The 27,105-nt window shown below is 43.3% G+C and overlaps 1 protein-coding gene across 1 annotated transcript in view; it reads right to left on the bottom strand.

Annotated features, from left to right (window-relative positions):
* The window catches only part of LOC126176446 (steroid transmembrane transporter SLC22A24-like), a 115,654-nt gene that overhangs the window by 11,625 nt on the left and 76,924 nt on the right, over positions 1–27,105 (bottom strand). The window contains exons 6-8 of the mRNA XM_049923602.1: positions 23,526–23,747; positions 11,882–12,096; positions 8,999–9,186 (exon numbers count right to left, since the gene is read on the bottom strand). Coding sequence (XP_049779559.1) covers positions 8,999–9,186; positions 11,882–12,096; positions 23,526–23,747 — 625 coding nt within the window. The remainder of the gene's footprint in view (positions 1–8,998; positions 9,187–11,881; positions 12,097–23,525; positions 23,748–27,105) is intronic.

The raw sequence follows: 27,105 nt of genomic DNA, 5'->3' as shown, positions 1-27,105 counted from the left end.
GGTTAAGAATGATTTTGAAGTAATAGGTTTAACATCAGAAGAGGCACCAATGTTAGCACTGAATAGGGGATCATGGAGGAACTGTATAAGGGGGGCTATGCTCCAGACTGAACGCTGAAAGGCATAATCAGTCTTAAATGATGATGATGATGATGATCTTCTGCTGCTTTCAGCTTTCACTGTTTAATCCCGCAAAGCTTCTTCTGTTGTATTCCTTTCCCCTGTTCTTGTCAATCGTTCCCTAATGCTCCCTCTGAAACCCTCTACAGCCTCTGGTCCTTTCAGTTTATCCAGGACCCATCTCCTTAAATGCTTACCTTTTTGCAGTTTCTTCAGTTTTAATCTGCAGTTCATAACCATTAATTTGTTTGTCAGAGTCCACATCTGCCCCTGGAAATGTCATTCAATTTAAAATCTGGTTCCTAAATGTCTGTCTAACCATTATATAATCAATCTGAAATATTCCGGTATCTCAAGGCCTCTTTCACGCATACAACCTTCTCTCATGACTCTTAAACGAAGTTTTATCTATGATTAAATTATGCTCTGTACAAAATTGTACCAGGCGGCTTCCTCTTTCATTGCTTTACCCCAATCCATATTTCCCTACTACTTTTCTTCCTCTCCCTTTTCCTACTATCGAATTCCAGTTCCCAATGACTAATAAATTTTCGGCTCCCTTAACAATCTGAATACTTTCCTTTATCTCGTCATACACTTCGTCAATCTCCTCCTCATCTGCGGAGCTAGCTGGTGTATAAACTTATACTACTGCGGTGGGTGTGGGCTTCGTGTCTATCTTTGCTACTATAATGCGTTCACTATGCCGTCCGTAGTAGCGTAACCGCGTTCGTTTTCTTTTTACTCATTATTAAATATATTCCTGCATTGATCCTATTTGATTTTGAATTTATAACCCTGTATTCACCTGACCAGAAGTCCTGTACCTCCTACCACCGAACTTCACTAATTCCCACTATATCTGGCTTCAATCTATCCATTTCCCTTTTTAAATTTTCTGACCTACCTGCCCGATCAAGGGATCTAACATTCCACGCTCCGATCAGTAGAAGGCCAGTTTCGTTTCGCCTGATGACGACGTCCTTCTGAGTTGTCCCCGCCCGGATATCCGAATAGGAGATTATTTTACTACCGGAATATTTTACCCAAGAGGCTGGCATCATCGTTTAACTATACAGTAGAGTTGCATGCCCTCGGGAAGTATTACGGCTGTAGTTTCCCCTTGCTTTTAGCCATTCGCAGTACCTTCACAGCGAGGCCGTTTTGTTGATGTTACAACGCCAGATCAGTCAATCACCCAGACTGCTGCTGCAACTACTGAAAAGGCTGCTGCCCCTCTTTGGGAACCACACTTCCGTCTGGCCTCTCAACAGATACCCCTCCCTTGTGGTTGCACCTGCGGTACGGCTATCTGTATCGCTGAGGAATGCAAGCCTCCCCACCAACGGCAAGGTCCGTGCTTCTAGGCGGGGGAGGGAAGGGGGGGGGGGGGAACAAACTACTGTTCCGGAAAAAAATGTAATCTTCATTGTAAGGCGGCAAGATTTCGTTGCGATTTATTTAATATTCTTGTAGATTTATATTTATATTAGATCACTGTTACAATGTATTGAGAGGTAATATTTTTGTAACATAACTGGGATTCGTCTCCAGCAGCGCAAACATAGACCCTGTGTGTCCAGGAGGGAGCGGAACTTCTCTCCAGGGAGCGATTGACAGCAGTTCTCTGCTGGGAAAGACGGTTCCCTCCAGGCATCGAGCTAGAAACATTGCTGGCGAGAGCCACAGTGGAGAATCTGGTGGTTATATTTTAAGAAGTGTTGCTTTCGACACAGTGAGAGCGTGAACTTGTTTCTCCATGACAGAGCTGTTATACTGTTTACTCGATTGAAATTCTTTAGCGTTCTGTGGAGTCTGTCACACATTAAAGTGCTTCTTTGTGAGAGAAACCTTGAGTCGAATTTCTGTTCCTGACTAGTAAGCAAACAGAACTCGTGACTCATGTTCTGTCTTGTATTGGGGAATTTCAGCCCTAGGAGTGTTCGGACTGCGTGTTGCTTCGACTGTGTAGGTGCACAATTGCAAATGCACCACTGCATCATCTGCATAGAGGCCACCGCCTCACCGAACAGATCATGAGAGCAGTACACCTGCTTTCTGTACTTCAATAAGTGATATGCGCGTTCCTGTTCGGCAGATAGGGAAACACTCACAGTACATGCGTTGAATTCCATTCTCTTGCCCACTGAGCGTTTTCTGAAAGAACCACTCAGTGTGCAGGTCTGCTATTTCTCGCCACTAAGCAGTATCAGCCAACACTGTGTCCGTCTGTTAATGCGGAGAAAGGCATGGTACCAAGGAAGTCAAAGATCCAGAATCACAGTTATTAAACTATATGAAAAAAAACGTAAATTATTCACAAACTACGGTGCGTACACACTTTATTCAACATGAAAACGTCGCTACAGGTATTCGAATTTAGGTTAAGACATGTTCGATATGCCTGCCATCATTGGCGACTATGTGACGCAGACGAATAGCGAAATTCTGCATGACCCGCTAAAGTGTCGGAACATCGATTCTGTCGATGACCTCGTGAATGGCTGTTTTGAACTCAGTAATCGCTTTGGAGTTATTGCTGTCGTTAATATAGCCCCACAAAAAGGAGCCGCATGTGTTCAGATTCGGAGAATATGGCGGCCAGTCGAGGCCCACGCCAGTGGCCTCTGGGTACCCCGGAACCAGAATGCGGTTCCCAAAGTGATCCTCCAGGATATCAAACACTCTCCTGCTTCGATGGAGTCGAGCTCCGTTCTTGCATGAACAACATATTGTCGAAATCAGGGTCTATTTAGATAATGGAGATGAAATCATATTCCATAACCTTCACGATTATTCCATGACTGGACACTGAACATCACACAGTCACCCCTTGAGTGTGAAGAGACTTCTCGATCGCGAAATGCAGATTCTCATTCCCCCAAATGCGCCAATTTTGTTTACTGACGAATCCATCCAAATGAAAGTGGGCTTCGTAGCTAAACCAAACCACGCGCATGCATATACTAATTCCCATCATACTACGCGGCCAACCATGCAGTTTGAGCGCCCTAACGCATACCGTTCAGAAGCTACGACGATTTTATTTCACATAGTTTAATAATTGTCACTCTGTATGTTCTGCTAATCTCTAAATTACATAAGGGTAGAATCCGAGGTTTTGTATTTAATACACTCCTGGAAATGGAGAAAAGAACACATTGACACCGGTGTGTCAGACCCACCATACTTGCTCCGGACACTGCGAGAGGGCTGTACAAGCAATGATCACACGCACGGCACAGCGGACACACCAGGAACCGCGGTGTTGGCCGTCGAATGGCGCTAGCTACGCAGCATTTGTGCACCGCCGCCGTCAGTGTCAGCCAGTTTGCCGTGGCATACGGAGCTCCATCGCAGTCTTTAACACTGGTAGCATGCCGCGACAGCGTGGACGTGAACCGTATGTGCAGTTGACGGACTTTGAGCGAGGGCGTATAGTGGGCATGCGGGAGGCCGGGTGGACGTACCGCCGAATTGCTCAACACGTGGGGCGTGAGGTCTCCACAGAACATCGATGTTGTCGCCAGTGGTCGGCGGAAGGTGCACGTGCCCGTCGACCTGGGACCGGACCGCAGCGACGCACGGATGCACGCCAAGACCGTAGGATCCTACGCAGTGCCGTAGGGGACCGCACCGCCACTTCCCAGCAAATTAGGGACACTGTTGCTCCCGGGGTATCGGCGAGGACCATTCGCAACCGTCTCCATGAAGCTGGGCTACGGTCCCGCACACCGTTAGGCCGTCTTCCGCTCACGCCCCAACATAGTGCAGCCCGCCTCCAGTGGTGTCGCGACAGGCGTGAATGGAGGGACGAATGGAGACGTGTCGTCTTCAGCGTTGAGAGTCGCTTCTGCCTTGGTGCCAATGATGGTCGTATGCGTGTTTGGCGCCGTGCAGGTGAGTGCCACAATCAGGACTGCATACGACCGAGGCACACAGGGCCAACACCCGGCATCATGGTGTGGGGAGCGATCTCCTACACTGGCCGTACACCACTGGTGATCGTCGAGGGGACACTGAATAGCGCACGGTACATCCAAACCGTCATCGAACCCATCGTTCTACCATTCCTAGACCGGCAAGGGAACTTGCTGTTCCAACAGGACAATGCAAGTCCGCATGTATCCCGTGCCACCCAATGTGCTCTAGAAGGTGTAAGTCAACTACCCTGGCCAGCAAGATCTCCGGATCTGTCCCCCATTGAGCATGTTTGGGACTGGATGAAGCGTCGTCTCACGCGGTCTGCACGTCCAGCACGAACGCTGGTCCAACTGAGGCGCCAGGTGGAAATGGCATGGCAAGCCATTCCACAGGACTACATCCAGCATCTCTACGATCGTCTCCATGGGAGAATAGCAGCCTGCATTGCTGCGAAAGGTGGATATACACTGTACTAGTGCCGACATTGTGCATGCTCTGTTGCCTGTGTCTATGTGCCTGTGGTTCTGTCAGTGTGATCATGTGATGTATCTGACCCCAGGAATGTGTCAATAAAGTTTCCCCTTCCTGGGACAATGAATTCACGGTGTTCTTATTTCAATTTCCAGGAGTGTATTTATACAATTTTCGCACTCTACATGTTTTTTGAGAGTAAATAATATACGGTGTTTACATTGTGATTCACACTAGTAGCATCCCGTTTGGAATCATTGTTCTGATGCGTTAAACTTCGGTTTATAGAAACGACTGAGTGTAGGTTGTCAGCAGGGTCATCTTAATCATTTGTAGTCGTGAGAATTCTGTTGTGGAGAGGACATTAAGAACCAAAAATTCAGACGCCATATCTTACATACAACACAGGGTTTTAAATAGAATAATGTTGACCCTGCCAGGATAGTTCACAAAGTCAGAGTTTTTGAAAGTAGTTGGGGACTTATCCTTTCAGCATAAATTTGTTGCTGTCAGAGTGTGTAGGAAAACTGGCCACTAGTCAGTTATAAAATTAGATTTCAATTGTATAGAACTACAACTAACTTGGTCACAGTTGCAATTATGTTCTATAATTCACGTAGAACAATTATTGATATATGTTTTGCGGTTTGCTAATCTTTTCTTTTCGGAATTTTTGAAGTGGAATCTGGCTCCACACATTTTTTTCCAATGGTGTTTTTTTGGTTTGGAGGTTATGTTAGTACAGAAATTCGTATAGCTCAAGATTAGAGAAAGTTAGAATGCTGTAATCTGTCAGTACATATAGGTACTATCAGCCACATTTAAGTCCAGATAGTGAGTCGTACTTTATATGTTTTATGATTACTCTCATTATATCTATGTACGTGAGGAGAGTTGGAAGATGTGTCACTGCTGAGACGAAGTAAGGCATGTAATGCTAGTGAATAGAATAAATCAGGAAACGGCGACCACCTGGCACAAAAACGCTAAGTACAGAAAAATATTTTGCGTGATGTGGACAGTATCATTCTGGCTGGATGGGCAGCTCCAGAAAACGAGTTGCAATCTGCAGACGATACTGGTTATAATAATGCAGTGGGGGAGAGGGGGGGGGGGGCGCACTCAGATGCCAAAGAAGGGAACGTAGACACGTGGGGATGATCCGTAACTACCAGGTAGATGAGTGGACAGGTCCTATAGCCTAAAAAACATCGAGGAGAAATTTTTGTAGGTCACCATCATCCATGTTAGTCCCATAGAAAAACAGCGTCTCGAAATGTTTAATCGGGAACAGGCAGGATCACCAGAGCGAAGACTTCAGCTCACCGGTTTAGGTGGAGCCAGAGAAACATTCAGTAGAAAGATAAGGAATGACGCACTGCGTATTCTCGATTACTTAGGAGGAATGAAGCAAAACAGAGCAACAACCGCAACACGTTTACAGACAAAAATCGAAAATCTTGATAAAGTAATACAGGAAAGACAGAAACAGATAAAGAAAGTGGGTCAAGAAACGGGAAATAAAATTGTTCAGATGGAAAACCAAATGATGGTGCTCCATACTGAGTTAAAACGGAAATCTTGGAGGCTAGGAAACAGGCGAAGAATGTCAAAATTATCGCAAGAGGTGCTAACCGAATTGCACAAGAGACCCGCGAGGAAACTCTGAGTATTACCAAAGCTGGGAAAACGGTACTAAACAAAATTCAGACCGAATAAAGAAACTGGAAGGAGACAGAACAGCATTTAGGCCAACTGACGGCTGAAGCTCGAGAAACGAAATAGAAGGATATAGATAAACGTTCAGAGAAGAGACTCCCGAAAATATTTGAGAGAAAAGAATCCTCTGTGGAATCAGTGTCAAATGTACAGGAAATGGACACGCGTGTCATGAATACAGAAGTAAACAGTGTGACCTCCAGAGAGTGTGGGTTAACTCAAGACATAACGTGCCAATGGTACTTGGAGATAGTAAATGTTCGGCATACAGAGATCTGACAACTGCCAGAAGCTAACTCATCAAGTGAAAGTCCGATTTAGATGTGCCCACACGATTCTGAACCGATACGAGAAAATCGGTCGAATCGGGAATCGAAGCACCGCCAAAACAGCATTCCATTACGAAGATGCGGCTCGCGCATCACGGGCATGAGTGGGTCACACCACCAGGTGGAGGAAGCAGGACAGGGAAGCACGCGTCCATGAGAGACACACGAAATACTGTGACTGACAGACAAGACACCGAAGTGGCGTTTGACTATGAACTTTACCTGTCAGTCAGCAAGTGACAGCACTACAAGGAAGACGGGAACAGTCTACATCCTCTCACATTCCTAGAGAAGTTCGAGGATGCTTTACCATCATACTGGCCAGCGCAGAAAAAGTTAGATTATGTGCACACCTAGAAAGTGGGATCGCAGATATATGAAAAATGTCAAAAAACATGCACAACATAAAACGAGTTTACATAGACGTTCTAGACTTGCTACTGGTCACGCACCACCCAAAACAAAATAAACACGAGCTTTTGATACACAGAAATATGAAGTCTTCTGGATTTAAAAGCCTGGTAAAGTTTTTCGATCAGATGACTAAGATCAGTGCCTGCCGTATCGTGTAGCGACTGCGAGATCGTTCGCATATGCTTCACAAAACTGCCGCTGCCACATGAACAAGTATTGACAGGCAGACGTGGGGACTACGTCGAAGCATTCAGGGAAATTATCCTTGAGGAAGAATTAGTGCTGAATGAAGAACAGGCATTTAGCAAAATACAGCGAGAGGCAAACTTGGACAACCGTGAAATTACAATAACCAGGGCAATTTTAAGAAGTCAAACAGGTGGAAAGCTAACGAGAGCAGGCCACACCTTAACATTCTACAATTGCGGAACCAGAACGACAATAGGTGGCACTGGAATGACATTCAACGAAATAATGGGTCGCATTTTCAGTGTAATGAGACTGTGCAAAATGAGACGCAGTCAGCGGATCAGATCATGGAGGTCAGTTCAGCGAACCTTGGCTGCGCACAGCGGGAAGAAGGAAGGCAGGTTTGATTAGAACGCGAAGAGGGCAAGACTTCAAACAGACCTGCAACGGAAATCAGAAGCAGTCATCTGCAAATGTTAGACTGCGAGGGCATTTCAGAAATATTAATAGAGGGAGCTGCGACAAAGAGCAACCATGACTCGTAACGGATCATACAAAGCTCAGATGGTGAGATCATAGTGGGGGCAATTTTAGATTGTGGCAGTCAGCCGTTAGCTCCAAAGAACGATATAACACAGGTTAAAAAAAATGAAGACTCCCAAATTAAAGGTTCAGAATACCAAAATACGTGGCGCGCGATATTAGGAAAATCTATTGAGATCAGTAGGCAAACCAGATAGGAATTTACATGCCAAGAGCACAGGCTAGAAGCACACTTCATTCGTGGTATGTACATTAGTCACAGGAATAGCTATAGGACTGGACTTCTTGAGTGAAAAGAAAGCAATAATGGACACGGTGACGCTAGGAGTGAAGGGTGATATCAATATTCGGTTTGAGGAGCAAGTTACGAAGGGAAAGATTCCTTCGAGCTGTCTCAAAATGGGGAATGAGAACACGGTTAAAGACTTACTCGACCAGCGTCCAAGGTAAAGCAGGCAGAAAAATGCGACAGATGGGGACAAGGTGTCACTGTTAGAAATTCACCAGGATATAGACGTGAAATTAGCCGAGCTTACAGGGATGACAGAGATCGAGATGTCGGAATTGAGATTTCGGAACTGAAGTATTCTTGTCAAAAACGTGGTTCTATTAAGAACTTCCATTTGTCGGTTTAGTGTACAAACTCAGAAACCTTTCCGAGTGCCGCCATATTCAATTCCACTAGGTTCCAGAAAGGTTTTTCTGGAGCTGCACAAATACACAGTACAATGCTACTCCCATCGACAAGAGTGTTGAAAAACAAACACCCGCCGCAGTTGATCAAGGCTCTAGTGGATTTTCCACCCGGCACGCAGCTGCAACATAAAGAAATTGTGAAGCAGGCACTCCGCAATGTCCTTGTTATAGGACACAGACGAAAAGCAAGGGCTGACAATACGGCAACAGTTAGGAAATTTCACATGGAACAAATGGTTCTCCCGAAAGCCCTTCGGTTGTCGCATCATCTTTACTGACATGACCTGCCCCTCTTTTACTAAACATACTTGTGCATATCGTGCAGTTTTACTGCAAAAAAGGATGGCCAGGTGAATCTCATAATTATGTAAGTGTAACGGAAATTTCAGTTATCAGTAATAAAGTCAAGCTACTAATGCCCGAAATGGGCCAAAATGATAAGCTTACGATGGAACACGACGATTTAATTCCCACAGTCGATAAACAGTGGACATATATTCTAATTTACATTATTAATAATAGTCAATGTTCAAAAGATGATACTGGAGAAAGTGACCGCTGGTAGAGTTTCCAGATGAGCACATTTTACGTACCATGAGGGCCAAGTAGGGCAACGCAGACATGGCAACTCCGGCGATGGCCCATTCGACGCAGGCCGCTATCTGGCGCAGGCATGTGGGGTGCACCTCGACGCTCTGTAGGTTGGCAACACTGAAGCTGATTGTTGTGCTAAACTGCATCACCATTATCATCGCCACGAGGGCTGGACCAGCGATGTCCACTGTGAAACAAGCACAACTACTGCCAGCAGCTATGCAATGCCATACAAGTGTCGCAGCCGAATGATGAAGACACTTCCAAGAAAAAAAGCAATCATGTCCTGAAGTGTAAATAAGAGTATCTTACAGCACTGAGTGCTATTCATAGCTAAATTACTTAAATTCATAATTTAATATACTGTTGTCAAGATGATTGCATTATCCGGCTGTGTACCGAGAAGAATATCACCAGTCAATAAACCAGGAAAGTCTAAGTAATCAATATACATTTTCTTTAATGCATTCGTTTCTCACAACTCATCAGATAGCTACTATGCCACTGAGCTTCTGAATTAAATTCAAATGTGGAACCAAAGAAGCTAACATTATCCTTTTCATTTTGTGACAGAATGTAACCAAGGATTCCTCCTACTTCTACATCTGTTACTGACATTTGGTCTAGTTCTGTTTTTAGCTGATTAATTTTTTTTAATGCAGGAAAACTATCTCACCGACTTTATTACTTTATTGTATCTGCTACAAATCTAAGTCTCTTTATTCGTACCATTTATTGGTGTATTCCTTAAAATGTGTGCAGTAAATGCTGTTGTTGGATTTCCATTACTGTCATATTGACTTCAATCATAATATTCTTGATTTATCACGTGGAACTTCTATTTTGGAAGTTCTGTTCATGGTGAGTGTTACCTTTGACATGTTGGGTCAACTGTAATACCTGAGAGACATTTTAGTTACTGAAATAAATGAATTTTCAGTTTTCTATGAATTATGTGAGATATATTACTGAATTCAATGCCTTAGGTATAATATATGATACTTTAAATAATTTAGTTATAAGGATGTATTGTCTGTAACTAACTTGCAGAGTGTCTAGGCATATAAATCAACACAAATGTGAGTTAAAGGAAAAAGGGGGACTACATAATTTGTAGCAAATTTATCGTAAATATAGAGTTGTCTTGGTTAGAATTATGGTATCAATTGCGTTTTATAATCTACAAATATGAAATGAAAGAAAAATGGTATTATCTGTCTCAAAACTAATACAACAGTATGAAATCAGTTTGTAATCCAAATATAACCTTAAAAAACATAAACACAAATACTGATTAAAGCATCAGCTAGCGTTTTATTGGGACCAGAAGCACCAGGCGGAATATTCTGTGGTTATAGTAAAAACAAAATTAGAATATATATAAATTTATCATTGATAAAATTATAATAAAACTCGATATTTGTATTAAATGAATTTAGTTGTTCCATTTCATGTGCATTGTAGACGAATACTGAAAGAGTAACAAGTAACATGTACAAAGCCCTAAAACATAATTTTCAGAAATAGAACTCTATTGCAATATGTTCATCACACTTACTAACTTAGTCAAGTTGAATTTAATCACCATCAACCATTTGACATATACTGCTTTATAATGTCCTCCTCCAGGATTTTCTATACTTTTCTGATGTCATGTACCCACGTGCCTCGTGGTAGCTGTTTTGGTCTTCTATCTCCTCTTAGAATCAATTGAAATAACTGTTTTGGGCTATCATCCATTCCCTGCTACATGTCTCACCTACCTACATTTTATTTTCATCACAAAATTATGTCTCACACTGCAGCCCGTCTCCTTCTCCACTTGCTTGTTTTCCTGTGTCTTCTAGTAATTGCCAATTATACATCTTCCCCTCAGAAACTACAGAGTTTTGAAAGATTTCGCATTAATATTTAACGTAAGTGAAATTGGTACTGCACACTGATGGTAAACTTTACGTTTCGGACACATCGAAAACGAAAGTTTCAAAAACTGTAAAAGTTACCAAAGGACTTGAGATAATTTTTATTCTTCTACAATGTCAATGCTGGGCCATCAACAAGTGTCCGCGTGCGAACCGTTCAACGAAACATCATTGATATGGAGTTTTGGAGCCGAAGGTCCACCCGTGTACCCTTGATGACTGCACGACATAAAGCTTTTTGATTCACCTAGGCCTGTCAACACGAACATTGGTTTGTTGATGACTGGAAACATGCTGCCTGGTCGGACAAGTCTGCTTTCGAACTGCATCAAGCGGATGGACATGTACGGGTACAGAGAAAACCTCATGAATCCATGGACCCTACATGTCACCAGGTGACTGTTCAAGCTGGTGGAGGCTCTGTAATGGTGTGGGGTGTGTGCAGTTAGAGTGATATGGGACCCCTGCTACGTCTAGACAGGACTCTGACAGGTAACATATTCGTAAGCATCATGTCTGATCACCTACATCCATTCATGTCCATTGTGCATTCCGACGGACTTCGGAAATTCCAGCAGGAAAATGCGACACCCCACACGTCCAGAATTGCCACAGAGTGATTTGAGGAACACTCTTCTGAGTTTAAACACTTCCGCTGGCCACCAAACTCCCCAGACATGAACATTACTGAGCATATGTGGGATGCCTTGCAACGTGCTGTTCAGAAGAGATGTCCACCCCCTCGCGCTTTTACGGATTTATGGACAACAATGCAGGATTGATGGTGTCAGTTCCCTCCAGCACTACTTCAGACGAGTCCATGTGACGTCGTGTATCGACGGTATTAGGCAGGTGTACCACTTTTCTTTGGCTCTAAAGTGTAGAAAAAGTAAAAGTTACGTATAACGGTGAGACTAGAACGGCATTGATAGATTTTGTAGTGTCACTTTGGCACCTTACCAGTTAGCATACAGAAGATGACTCCACTTGCAATTGCCGCCAGTAATGGAGCGGCTACACCAGACCATCGTCGACCGATGCGGGATGCGCAGAAGTTCGCCACACAGTAGGAGACGAACTGCGCGCCTCCCTGCGCGGCCACTGTCAGGAATGGATTCACGCTCAGACTGCTCACAGCCAGCACTGGAGAGAACATGGTGAGCAGGTACACCGACCTGATGGGATGGATCAGAATGAGCATTTCACCAGTTTGTCGAAAATACTTGTCATTATAGAAAGGATCCTTTAAACGAATTCAAAAATTGTTCAAATGGCTCTGAGCACTATGGGACTTAACATCTGAGGTCATCAGTCCCCTAGAACTTAGAACTACTTAAACCTAGCTAACCTAAGGACATCACACACATCCATGCCCGAGTTGGATTCGAACCTTCGACCGTAGCGGTCGCGCGGTTCCAGACTGAAGCACCTAGAACCGCTCGGCCACTCCGGCCGGCAAACGAATTCAGCATACACACTTTCAATCCAAAGAATTCGAGAATCGCGAAGTCGTTTTTCAGATAAATGAAAATTTCTGGGAGACTATACACAAAAAATATTAATTTGTGATGATTACAACTGTATTTAAAAATGATTAAAGAAATAAAAATCATTGATTCGATTATGATCCGTAAAATGATCTTAAAAACTTACAAATCAGATCCAATTGTTCCATTACCATAGTGTTTATCAACAAATCAGTAAAATACTTTATAAGGATTTTTAGGAAACTCATTATTAATAGAAATAATTAATAATGATATATTCTCTTAGACAGACTCAACTACCGAAGACCTCATTTTTTATTCCAGTCACAGTTAAAATAGAACAAAATGTTCAAATGTGTGTGAAATCTTATGGGACTTAAGGGCTAAGGTGATCAGTCCCTAAGCTTACACACTACTTAACCTAAATTATCTTAAGGACAAACACACACACCGATGCCCGAGGGAGGACTCGAACCTCCGCCGGGACCAGCCGCACAGTCCATGAGTGCAGCGCCTTAGACCGCTCGGCTAATCCCGAGCGGGGTTAAAATAGAAATAAAGCAGTAATGATAAGCAACAAGCAGCAACAAAAAGTTGTGATACATAAAAATAGTGTAATAACTGTTACACTCACTTTTATTAATAGAAAACTACTATTGTTGTTTTTTGTAGATACCCAACCTTTCAACAAATGGTGAACCATAGATGTATGAATATAAAGCCATACTACAATCACAGTTGTCACAAAATTACAAAAATTAGGTGCTAATATAGAGATATTTTTCTAACTCGATAATTCCTGTGACCAGACGCATAACTACATCATAGAGAAACGGTGTAACTACAGACTTTCAGTGAAACTGAAAGTTAGTTAGGCAACATTGAATAACGAGTGTAAACCTTAATGCTACGATGACGGTGAATGGTTAAGGAAAGAGACAATTAAAGTGTACTATTAAGTCAATTGTTTGAGTTTGATAAGAGTTTTTGAACGTCCATGTACGAAACTAAAATTAAACTGAGGTAAAGTAAATCAATTATCTTTTCTTAGGCTTTGCTTATCTATATCTAAGATACTATTCTGTTAAAACTTGAAGAAATATTTTGACATTAAGAAATTGGAGAAAACTATCAGTTACAGTTTCTATTACACTTTTATGAAAATGTGAGCAGTCACTTCATTAAAAATGTGTAATCTCGCTTCACATTGAATTAAAATTGTGTACACTTATTTTTTAAAAAAAGTATTGCTCTCACAAATATCTAAGACACTAAACTCTTCCACGTTATTTGTTAAGGAATGTTATAATTACTTTAAAAACAATGAAACCATTGACAGACTTGATGTATAAAATAAGACGGTTGTTTTTGAAATATAAAAGCAACGTGAGTTACTTCTCGGGTAGTACAACACCACTGACTTGTAAGATGATCCTTATATCTTCAGGCAGTTCTGATAACAGCTCGTTCGCCTTCCTGATGCTGAACGTAGCATATGACTACTGAAAGGAACGTTTCTAAATTCTTTAAGTCGGGTAATGTGTGTTTTCTTTTTCCGTTGTTAATGTGTTATGTTTCTGGATCGCAGATAAGAAAAGAGAAAACCAACTCATCACGGCCGTACACTACTCGTAGACTGTTGGTAGGCGATGGTGGGACCTGAGGAGAAGAGGTACTGCCGGAAGTAAAGTTGCGATGATGGGTCTTCAGTCGTATGTGGGTAGCTGCGTCGGTAGAGCAGTTGACCGCTAAAGACAAAGGTCCCGAATTCTAATCTCGGTCTGGTACGCAGTTTTAATCTGCGAGGAAGTTTCGTATCAGCGTACACTCCACTGCAGAGTGAAAATCTCATTCTGGAAACATTCCCTAGGCTGTTGCTAAGCCAGCTAGTTCTGGAAGGTTCGCAGGAGTGCTTCTGTCATGTCTGGAAGGTAGGAGAAGAGGTACTGGCGGAAGTAAAGCTGTGTGAATGAACCGTGAGTTGTGCTCGGGTAGCTCAGTCGCTAGAGCGCTTGCCTGCAAAAGGGAAAGGTTCCAAGTTCGAATCTAGGTCCCACACACAGTTTTAATCTGTCAGGGAGTTTCATACTTGTGGACTGATGGGCGAAGCCAATAATCGTTATTATATGCACGCAACCATTCAGATTTTGACCCACCACCTGGTCACATGGAATAATATTAAAAACATTATGCTGTATGAGATGATACTCGAAAAATTATCACTGTCGCTGTTTAGTTAGTACCTTAGAGAAGGAATGAATCAAATATAACAGAAATTGTGACAAAGTAGAAAGTTGGAAGATACAGTAAATTCCCTTATGTCATTATATTTCTTGTTGCAATACCGCGTACGACCAATGAAAAGTAGAATATGGAAGAGATGTATTCAGTTTAATAATAAAGGAAAAAATGCAAATGAAAATATGCTAGGGCAGAAATAACAATTAGCTAGAATTAGAAATTGGGTTAGATTCTGTTGACGAAATGGATCATTGTTGCTCTTCATTAATGTGCATTCGCAAGACGTACTAAGCAAGGAGGGCATTTGAAAGCACAGCAGAAGAGAATAAACAAGCCAGTTCCGGTAACAGAAATCTGCAGATATTAACCATTGACCCAATACTTCAATTGTTTTCCTAATTATACTTAACAATAAATGGAGGAAATAAGAAATGTGGAGAATGAAAGTCTCAAAGACGAATCATCATATGATTATGAAATGAAGCGTTGGTGATTAATACCAAAAGTCAAAATACAGAAAAATAGCATACCGAGGCAAAAGTTCCGCGAAACAATCTAATTGGATGCAGCAGCATCAGATGCTTGAAAGCAGGCATGCTTCAAAGCAAAAATGCTGCATACACGATCTGATCAAAAGTAACCGGACATCTCTATGTTATGCGGAATCTATCACTATACGTTACGAGAGGAGGGCCTCCCAGCAAAAAGGAGGCAGGGTGTATTGTGTTGTCAGAAGAGAAAAAGAGTAGCAGCAGAATGAGTCGATCAGGAGAACACACTGACTTCCGGCGTGTACTAGTCATCGAATGTCACCCGAGTAACAAATCCATCAGAGAAATTTCAACCTTTGTAAAGCTGCCCAAGTCAACTGTTAGTGATGTGATTGTGAAGTTGAAACGCGAAGGAATAACCACAGTTAGACATGCTCATGTACTGACGGCTAGGGACCATCGAGATTTGCGGAAGGTGGCTGTAAAAAAGCGCACGAAATCAGCGGAAGGAAACACTTGTGAGTTCCAAAGTGCTATTAAGACTGCAGCAAAGACAATGACTGTGTGAAGGGAGTTAAAAAGAACGGAGTGCAGTGGTCGAACAGGTCCTTATAAGCCACACATTTGTGTAGCCAATGCTAAGCGACGCTTGAGGTGCTGTAAAGATCGACACCACTGGACAATGGATGACTGGAATCGAGTTATTTAGAGTTATGAGTCACGCTCTATCCTGTGGCAGTCCATGGAAGGTTACGCATTTGGCGAATGCCTAGAAAACGTTACCTGCCATTATGTGTAGCGCCAACAGTCAAATATGGAGGAGGTGGTGTTATGGTATGGGTCTGTGTTTACTTATTTGGATGTAGAACTCGTAGTCTGGTTAAGAAAACGTTAAATGTGGATGGATATGAACTCATTTTAGAGGATTCTGTACAGTGTACAGCAGAGGATAAGTTAGCAGTCGATGATTTTTCATATACACATGACAATACACAAATCATCATCTATGAGGCAATGGTTCATGTATGATAACATTCCTGAAATGGACTGGTCGACCATCAGCCCTGGCCGGAATTCAATGGAACACATTTGCTGTGAATTACAACCTCGACTTCGATCCAGACCGCAGTTTCCACCATCACTATCTTCTATGGTTACGCATCTTCAGGCAGAATGGGCTGCCATTCCTACACAGTACGACGGTACTGGGCACTACGCACTGTTGATTGAATAATTACGAGGGTCACTCCAAAAGAAATGCACACTATTTTTTAAAAATACAGTTTTCATTCTTCATGTGTGAAAGTTTTACAGTGTGTAGATACATCCTTCCCGCTGGTTTTCAAACTTAGTTCAACCTGTTCCCGTGAGTGGCGCCGTCACAGCATGTCTTCAAGATGGCTGCTATATTTGACGTTCGTCAGAAGCAACGTGCTGTCATAGAATTCCTGTGCTGTGAAAACGAGACAATGGGAAACATCCACAAGAGGTTGAAAAAGGTCTATGGAGATGCTGCTGTCGATCGCAGTACAGTTAGTCGGTGGGCAAGCAGGTTACGTGATGAAAGCGGGGACGGCAATATTGAGGATTGTCCTCGCAGCGGCAAGCCTCATACTGCACACACTCCAAAGAATGTGCAAAGAGTTAACGAATTGGCGACTGCTGACAGACGCATCACAGTGAATGAATTGTCACGCTACGTTGGGATAGGGGAAGGAAGTGTTTGCAGAATACTGAAAGTGTTGGCGTTAAAAAACGGTTTATGCCAGGTGGGTTCCCAGGATGCTGACAGTGGATCACAAAGAAACAAGAAAAACGGTATGCAGTGAACTTTTGGAACAGTATGAGAATTGTGACAAGTGATGAAACATGGCTCCATCATTTTTCACAAGAGACGAAGAGGCAATCAATGGAGTGGCATCATGCAAATTCACCCAAGGAAAAAAAAAAAAAAATACAAAACCGCACCTTTTGCTGGAAAAGTTATTTCGAAGGACTCTTGCTTGTGGACAACATGCCAAATGGAACCACGATAAATTCTGATGCATATGTGACGACACTGAAGAAACTTCAAGCTCGACTGAGTCGTATTCGACCACATCGGCAAAAACAGGATGTTTTGCTGCAGCACGACAATGCACGGTCACATGTCAGTCAAAAAACCATGGAAGCGATCACAAAACTTGGATGGACAACACTGAAACACCCTCCTTACAGTCCTGACCTGGCTCCATGTGACTATCATTCATTGGGAAACTGAAAGGCCGGCCAGTGTGGCCGAGCGGTTCTAAGCGCTTCAGTCTGGAACCGCGCGACCGCTCCGGTCGCAGGTTCGAATCCTGCCTCGGGCATGGATGTGTGTGATGTCCTTAGGTTAGTTAGGTTTAAATAGTTCTAAGTTCTAGGGGACTGATGACCTCAGATGTTAGGTCCCATAGTGCTCAGAGCCATTTGGACCATTTTTGGAAACTGAAAGACTCTCTTCGTGGAACAAGGTTTTTAACATGATGACTCCCTTGTTCACGCTGCCAAACATTTGCTCCAACAGGTTGGTCCAGAATTTTACCGTGTGGGTATGCTGGCGCTGGTTCCACGATGACGTAAGGCAGTTGAGAGTGATGGAAATTATGTGGAGAATTGAAAATATTCTTCCTAAAGGATGTATCTACAAACTGTAAAACTTTCAAACATGTAGAATGAAAGATGGATTTAAAAAGAAATAGTGTGCATTTCTTTTGGAGTGACCCTCGCAGATCAATCCCCTACGTTGTATGGCATGAATATATATATATATATATATATATATATATATATATATATATATATATATATATATATATATATATTTGTTACACTCAACAGTCAGCTTAATTGAGCGGCCCAGAGATGTAGCTGGTCTCAATGTTTAGCTACGTTTTTCGTCATAGGGTGCCAGCTCACACCTGTCGTAATCTCAATTTTCAAGCTGAAATAAAATATAAAAAAATGCAATGCAGGCAGCTATTGCGGTGAAATTTAAAAATATTGTGTCACTCAAGTTGGTTTATAATTTGAACAAGCAGTTTATTTCTATTTTTCCACGAATATTGTTCAGTATATTGACTAAACACTTAAAATGCAGTCTGAAGGGCTTTTACGTAAGGGCGGCCGTTAATAACTGATGCTAGAACACTTCATTACAAAATTCATATATCGTGATCACGGCACTCGACAGTCTGTTCACAATTCACAAAATACACTGTTGTCTGCCGTCCTGAACCACTATATTGAGCTCAACTTGATCGTTGTCGAACGTCGCTACATACATACTTGTCCCCGATCGTGTCTACCAACCCACTACTATCCCCAGATGGGCGGCAATTCGGCTCTTAGCGTCGCTCCTACACCATTCCGCAAAGATGGCCGCCCTATACACCTTAGAAACGACTGCATAACTCAAAACAATGTTTGACAAAAAAATTGCGAGTATTCTAAAATTAAACACAAAAACACATATGATACACTGAAAAATATGGAAATTTTCTGGGCAATAACAATTTAAAGGCCAGTTTTTTGTATCTGCCACCGTTTTTTCACAATTAACGTTCTTGTGGTGTGATTTTGCTTTTCCCTCTTTTTGATACTGAACATAAATAAACAAATAAAATACATACTTAATTACTCACCTACCTCTTTAAACTTTAGAATGCTGCCGTTAGTTTAGTCTCTTTAAATTTATTTATTACCAGTCTCTCAGTTGACTCCCATATTCCGACCTCTCATTCAAAAATGGTACATACTCTGCTAAATCGGCTGTGATTGCTCGATGCATCTCTACTAGCCGCATCCGTAGACACTTCGTTTATATTAATCGTCCAAAGCATTGCCGAGATATTAGTTTTTAAACTTTCATAAATTTACAATTTTAAGAGTATAACTTTTAATCTATTACATATTTTTTGTGGCGCGTCTAGATAATTAAGCTTTACATATTTTTCTGTCCATGAGTGCCGACTCGCACCTTCGTGTCACTCTTAGTTCTGTTTTTATCAATTTTTCTCTGGCAAATAAACTCCTCCAAGCGCTTCAACACAGCCATACACTTTCCTGCCAAGCTTGCGCTCTGGTTTTTCCAAGGCCACAAGCTGCTCGCCACGAACCCGTAGCACCGCCAGCTCTGCAGCGGAAAACTGTCGCTCCAATCTCCCCCCACAGCTTGTACGCTCACAACAGACATTCAGACGCCTCACTGAAAGTGTTCACCACCGAGTTCAAGCGTTTATAAAGGCGAAGGGTGGGCACAGCCCATATTAACGTCCGCTAATAAATGACCAGATACTTTTAACCAGATAGTGTACATTGCACCAAAAAAGAAATGTTTCTGATATGATTGTTTTTCAGCGAAGTAAATGAATATTTTTATCCACATTTTTTCATTTTATTTTTTGTTCACTCAACTATATTTGTCATTTCAATTTCACGTGTTACCTAATTCAAAGCCAAATGGCTTTATCTTCAGGAAAAAAAATGCATTAATCGATGTACATTCCCAACGTATATTGTCTGGTGGAGAGCACGTGGAGACTGGTCTGAAATGAGAACCTGATGAATGAGGAGTGTGATAAGCATGTTACAGGATATCTGAACTGGGCCATTTACATTTACTTTATGTATCCAAACATCAACTAGTTCTAACATATTTCGACTTATTGATACATGAATGGATTACACATATAACAGGAGTACTAGTTGTTTATCACTGAGATTCTCTAACTTGACAAGCAAAATGCTCGTTCAATAAGTTCTCATTTCTGTGCACTTTCCACATAGTCTTGACCAGTTAACGTAAGCTGCTGATGTACATAGTTTCCTGCATCCTTGTTCCTCAAGATCGAGCAATTTTGCTTTGTATTAGGTAACATGTAAAACAGAAAATAATAAATACAATACGGTCGATAAACGAAACGAAATGAAAAGAGACAACTTTATCTGTTTTCCACCATGAAGTTCTTACTAGCTGATATCCTCAGCACACTCCATCACAATGGAAGCTACAAGATGGGTGTTAAGAAATGAATGGTGGAGTGCAAAGGTATTGCTGCAGTATATTCAGGGAGGACAGAAGCTAGTAAATTTTTTTCTGAAAGATTGTTTTACGGAATATGCAAATGTAGGAAAGACGTTAAAAATAGAAGGAAAATTGTGCATTCTAACATGTGAGAATGTGACATATATACACGGTCGGCAGCACTAGCAGTGGAGGGTATACAGCGCTGTAAAGGGAGCGCGGAAAACAGTGCAGTCATTGGCGTAACGCGGAAACGGAGCGGTTTATTTGGTGTTACAAAGGATATGATCATTGGCTTTCGGGACAAGTGCGGAAGCATTTCCGAAACGGCTAAGTCTGTGAACTGTTCGCTTCTCACCGTGGTTAGAGTATACCGTTCTTAGCAAAATGACGCTGTCCAAAATCGGCTCCAAGTCGACTGTAGTTGACCACGGACCATAGATGACATGGGTGGACCGACGGCTGCGGGGACGTGCAACCGCTGAGCACCTGACCGCCCGTTGAAGCAAGAGGCTACCAACAGTGTCTGCTCAACGACGGCTCAGCGACCGTTGCTGCCTATGGGCTTCGGCAGCAGCCATCTGGATCATGCATTCATGCTGACTATGCTGACTGCTGTTCATCAGCGGCGAAGGCCGAAATCTGCGCATCAATACCGCAACTGGACGTTCACTGAGTGGCGACTGGTGGCCAGGATGAATTACGTCTTATGGTCCATCGGACAGATGGCCGTTGGAGCGTACGACGTGCAACGTCAGAAAGCAAACACCGTGCAACTATTGTAGGAAGAATACAAGTCAGAGAGGATTCTCTGGGTGATCTTGTCATTCTGCAAGGCACAATGGACCATTATAAATACACTACAGGCCATTAAAATTGCTACACCACGAAGATAAAGTGCTACTGACGCGAAATTTAAGCGCCAGGAAGAAGATGCTGTGATATGCAAAGAATTAGCTTCTCAGAGCAATCACACAAGATTGGCGGCGGTGGCGACACCTGCAACGGGCTGACGTGAGGACAGTTTCCAACCGATTTCTCATACATAAATAGCAGTTGACCGGCGTTGCCTGGTGAAACGTTGTTGTGATGCCTCGTGTAAGGAGGAGAAATGCGTACCATCACGTTTCCGACTTTGATAATGGTCGGATTGTGGCCTATGGCGACTGCGGTTTATTGTATCGCGACATTGCTGCTCGCGTTGGTCGAGATCCAATGGCTGTTAGCAGAATATGGAATCGGTGGGTTCAGGAGGGTAATACGGAACGCCGTGCTGGATCCCAACGGCCTCGTATAACTAGCAGTCGAGATGACAGGCATCTTATCCGCATGGCTGTAACGGATCGTGCAGCCACGTCTCGAACCCTGAGTCAACAGATGGTGACATTTGCAAGACAACAACCATTTGCACGAACAGTTCGACGACTTTGCAGCAGCATGGACTATCAGTTCGGAGACCATGGCTGCGGTTACCCTTGACGGTTCATCACAGACAGGAGCGCCTGCGATGGTGCACTCAACGACGAACCTGGGTGCACGAATGGCAAAATGTAATTTTTTCGGATGAATCCAGGTTCTCTTTACAGCATCATGATGGTTGCATCCGCGTTTGGCGACATCGCGGTGAACGCACATTGGAAGCGTGTATTCCTCATCGCCATACTGGCGTATCACCCGGCGCGTTGGTATGGGGTGCCATTGGTTACACGTCTCGGTCACCTCTTGCTCGCATTGACGGCACTTTGAACAGTGGACGTTAAATTTCAGATGTGTTACGACGCGTGGATGTACCCTTCATTCGATCCCGGCGAAACCCTACATTTCAGCAGGATAATTCACGACCGCATGTTGCAGGTCCTGTATTGGCCTTTCTGGATACAGAAAATCTTCGACTGCTGCCCTGGCCAGCACATTTTCCAGATCTCTCACCAATTGAAAACGTCTAGTCAATGGTGGCAGAGCAACAGGCTCGTCACAATACGCCAGTCACTACTCCTGATGAACTGTGGTATCGTGTTGAAGCTGCATGGGCAGCTGTACCTGTACACGCCATCCAAGCTCTGTTTGACTCAATGCCCAGGCGTATCAAGGCCTTTATTACGGACATACTGATTTCTCAGGATCTATGCACCCAAATTGCGTGAAAATGTAATCACATGTCAGCTCTAGTATGATATATTTGTCCAATGAATACCCGTTTATCATCTGAATTTCTTCTTGGTGTAGCAATTTTAATGGCCAGTAGTGTATCTTCTATGCTTGGGGACCATGTCCTCGACTACATACAGTCTGTTCTTACTCCGCACAATGGCATTCACTGGCAGGATAATACAACTTGTCACACAGGTCCTAATGTACGTTCGTGGTTCGAAGAGCACAAAGATGAGTTAACCGTACTTCTCTCGTCACCAAACTCCCCGGATTTGAACCCAGTCGAGAATCTGTGTGTCCATGGATCCTCAACCGACTAACCTAGCGCAGCTGGCCACAGTTCCGGAGTCGGCATGGCTCCATATCCCTGTCGGTATTTTCCAATTGAAACGTGGACGATAACTAGTTTGGACAAGAAGAGAATAGAAGCTTTCGAAATGTGGTGCTACAGAAGAATGCTGAAGATTAGATGGGTAGATCACGTAACTAATGAGGAGGTATTGAATAGGATTGGGGAGAAGAGATTTTGCAGAAAATGTGTATCCTCAACTCGGTATTTTCTGCATCCCTTTCCAGAGCAATGTTACCGCATAGTTTACAGAAGGGTGATTAGAAAATGTATAAACTAAAGAATTACCGAGAGAAAGATGAGAGAGTATATGAATAAATACCACGTAAAAGAGGAAAGTTCTGAACTAATGCTAGGAACTCCTCTACAGAATAGAAGGATTGTGCCACAAGGAAACATTTGAGCTTGAATTTCAAGACTTGGAGTTTAGAACTCAGTATTTTAAGTTCTAAGGGAAGTCTATTGAAAATGAAACATCTTGAATACTGAACACTTTTCTGTACAATAGTTAACGAAACGTTATCCAACTGCAAATAGTTTTGTCGGCTGGTGTTTACTCAATGAATATTGCCATTTCTCTTGAATGTTAATGTTGTTAACAGCAAATCCCATGACGCTGTGTATGTGCGGGGATAACACAGTTACCATCCCGAGACACCAAATCAACGTCCTACACGAATTCCGCGAATTGAGGTCGCAGATCTGCCAGGCCGTCTTTTTCTGGGCAACCCAGATCTGTATCCTCGTAGGTAAAAAGGAACAGTGGAAGGTCAGAGCGAAATCGTTAAGTGTGGAAGCAGTTTTTTTTTTTTTTTTTTTTTTTTTTTTTGCCACTTACCTTGCGATGATCAGCAGCACAGAATTCTTGAAGACATTCCGGCTGGAGAAGAGGCTCAGGAACCCCCTCCTGTCTGTCTTGCTCTTGCCCAAGGTCCGAACCACAGCAAAGGCGAGCGGAGGTACTGTAGTGCCGTTGGTGGCCGCGATGCGGCGCAACAGTCGCATCGTCTCCTGCTGGCGGCCTCTGCATGCCAGCCAGCGTGGTGACTCTGGAAACCAGCTGAAACACCGTAAGCACCAATGAGAGGAATCTTAGTTCTGCACTCGAGAAGTAATGGGCCTGTAATACTGGTTGAAAATATGGTGGAAGAGTCAAAAACTGATTGTCAGTCACGAGCCTCCTGACATTCCACATTAGGCAATTTACTGTCTCCTACGGAATGTTTCTTTTCCTTTGTCTATCAGGGCACCTTTTTATTTTGGCTTAAAATGTTTGATCTTGATAGTTTACTTCCATTGTTCCGTTCTTGTAGATGTTTAGCCCAACTCCAGCCTACCTTTGACCATTGTTTTTCTCTCCTAGTATCGAGTTATAAGCTAGGATAAATATATCTATTTCTGTTTATTATTTTACTGTCTTTGATAATTTCTAGTAACATTATGTGAAATGTACCGGTTCACGTGAGATCACCGAAGTTAAGCGCTGTCGGGCGTGGTCAGCACTTGGATGGGTGACCATCCAGGCCGCCATGCGCTGTTGCCATTTTTCGGGGTGCACTCAGCCTCGTGATGCCAACTGAGGAGCTATTCGACCGAATAGTAGCGGCATCGGTGAAGAATACCATCATAACGACCGAGAGAGCGGTGTGCTGAACCCATGCCCCTCCTATCCGCATCCTCTACTCAGGATGACACGGCGGTCGGATGGTCCCGGTAGGCCACTCGTGGCCTGAAGATGGAGTGCTTTAGTAAGAGAATGTAAAATTTCACAAAAAGTGAGTAACTGTACTTTTTAGAAAATCTACAATCAATTTTTGTACAACAAAATTTATTGACCGTCTACGTCACATAAACGTACTCTTATGAGCCAAAACATTACGACCAATGCCCACCGCGACGTTGGATGCCGCGTGGTTGCACTGCAGGCACGTGACGCGGTAACAAATGTATGTAAGCGGAGCAGAGACAGGCGGAGGATCACCCTAGCGAAGATATGGGCTGCAAATGGAGAAATCCATTGAGATAAGCGACTTCGACAAAGGGCAGATTATTATTACGCAGAGCCTGTGAACGAGTATCTCGAAAACGGCGAAGCTGCTTGAACGATCACGTGCTGCTATCGTGAGCATCTATAGATATAGATATAGAAGGACAGTGAAACTACCACTAGGCGCTAAATGGTTGCACTTCTACGACTCTTCACAGACCGTGAGTTACGGAGGCTTCTCCGCTCTGTAAAGTAGGATAGATGGTGGTCTGTGTCATCTCTGCCGAAAGAGCACAAGCCGGCCGCGGTGGTCTAGCGGTTCTAGGCGCTCAGTCCGGAACCGCGCGGCTGCTACGGTTGCAGGTTCGAATCCTGCCTCGGGCATGGATGTATGTGATGTCCTTAGGTTAGTTAGGTTTAAGTAGTTCGAAGTTCTAGGGGACTGATGACCACAGATGTTAAGTCCCATAGTGCTCAGAGCCATTTGAACCATTTTTGAAAGAGTACAGTGTTGTTGCACGAACAAGCGTTTCGGAGCACGCCGTTCATCGTACATCGTTCAACAAAGAGCTCAGCAGCAAACCATCCCTACGTGCTCATATGTTAACCCAACGACATCGTCAGTTACGACTGCAGTGAGCACGGGACCATCGGGATTCGACCGTCGATCAATGGAAACGTGTCAGTTCTTCGGGTGAATCACGTTTCTGCTACATTAGGTTGATGGTCGTCTCCACACACGCTGTCATCGAGGTGAACGGCAGCTCGAAAAGTGCAGCGCACCATGGATACAGTCTGGTGGGAGCAGTATTATGCTATGGGAGACGTTCTCCTACCCGTGAACGGGTGGTAGTAATCGAAGACACGCTGACAGCTGTGAACTACCTGCATCCCTTCAATGTCTACATCTACATCTACATCCATACTACGCATGCCACCTGACGGTGTGTGGCGGAGGGTACTTTGAGTACCTCTATCGGTTCTCCCTTCTATTCCAGTATTGTATTGTTCGTGGAAAGAAGGATTGTCGGTATTCCTCTGTGTGGGCTCTAATCTCTCTGATTTTATCCTCATGGTCTCTTCCCGAGATATTCGTAGGAGAGAGCAATATACTGCTTGACTCCTCGGTGCCGGCCGGTGTGGCCGTGCGGTTCTAAGCGCGTCAGTTTGGAACCGCGTGACCGCTACGGTTCGAATCCTGCCTCGGGCATGGATGTGTGTGGTGTCCTTAGGTTAGTTAGGTTTAAGTAGCTCTAAGTTCTAGGGGACTGATGACCTCAGTAGTTAAGTCCCATAGTGCTCAGAGCCATTTGAACCATTTGACTCCTCGGTGAAGTTATCTTCTTGAAACTTCAACAAAAGCTCGTACCCGGCTACTGAGCGTTTCCCCTGCAAAGTCTTCCACGGGAGTCTATCTATGATCTCCGTAACGCTTTCGCGATTACTAAATGATCCTGTAACGAAGCGCACTGCTCTCCGTTGGATCTTCTCTATCTCTTCTATCAACCCTATCTGGTACGGATGCCACACTGGTGAGCAATATTCAAGCAGTGGGTGAACAAGTGTACTGTAACCTATTTCCTTTGTTTTCGGATTGCATTTCCTTAGGATTCTCAATCTGGCATCCGCTTTACCGACGATCAACTTTATATGATCATTCCATTTTAAATCACTCCTAATGCGTACTCCCAGATAATTTATGTAATTAACTGCTTCCAGTTGCTGACCTGCTATTTTGTAGCTAAATGATAAGGGATCTATCTTTCTATGTATTCGCAGCACATTACACTTTTCTACATTGAGATTGAATTGCCATTCCCTGCACCATGCGTCAATTCGTTGCAGATCCTCCTGCATTTCATTACAATTTTCCATTGTTACAACCTCTCGATATAGCACAGCATCATCCGCAAAAAGCCTCAGTGAACTCCTGATGTTATCCACAAGGTCATTTACGTACATTGTGAATAGCAACGGTCCTACGATACACCCCTCCGGCACACCTGAAATCACTCTTACTTCGGAAGACTTCTCTCCATTGAGAATGACATGCTGCGTTCTGTTATCTAGGAACTCTTCAATCCAATCACATAATTGGTCTGATAGTCCACATGCTCTTACTTTGTTCATTAAACAACTGTGGGGAACTGTATCGAACGCCTTGTGGAGGTCAAGAAACACGGCATCTACCTGTGAACCCGTGTCTATGGCCCTCTGTGTCTCGTGGATGAATAGCGCGAGCTGGGTTTCACACGACCGTCTTTTTCGAAACCCATGCTGATTCCTACAAAGTAGATTTCTAGTCTCCAGAAAAGTCATTATACTGGAAAATAATACGTGTTCCAAAATTCTACAACTGATCGACGTTAGAGATATAGGTCTATAGTTCTGCACATCTTTTCCACGTCCCTTCTTAAAAACGGGGATGACC

Source organism: Schistocerca cancellata, chromosome 3 (genome assembly GCF_023864275.1).
Source record: "Schistocerca cancellata isolate TAMUIC-IGC-003103 chromosome 3, iqSchCanc2.1, whole genome shotgun sequence".
Classification (NCBI taxonomy): Eukaryota; Metazoa; Arthropoda; class Insecta; order Orthoptera; family Acrididae; genus Schistocerca; species Schistocerca cancellata.
This window is presented reverse-complemented; position numbering and strand designations above follow the sequence as displayed.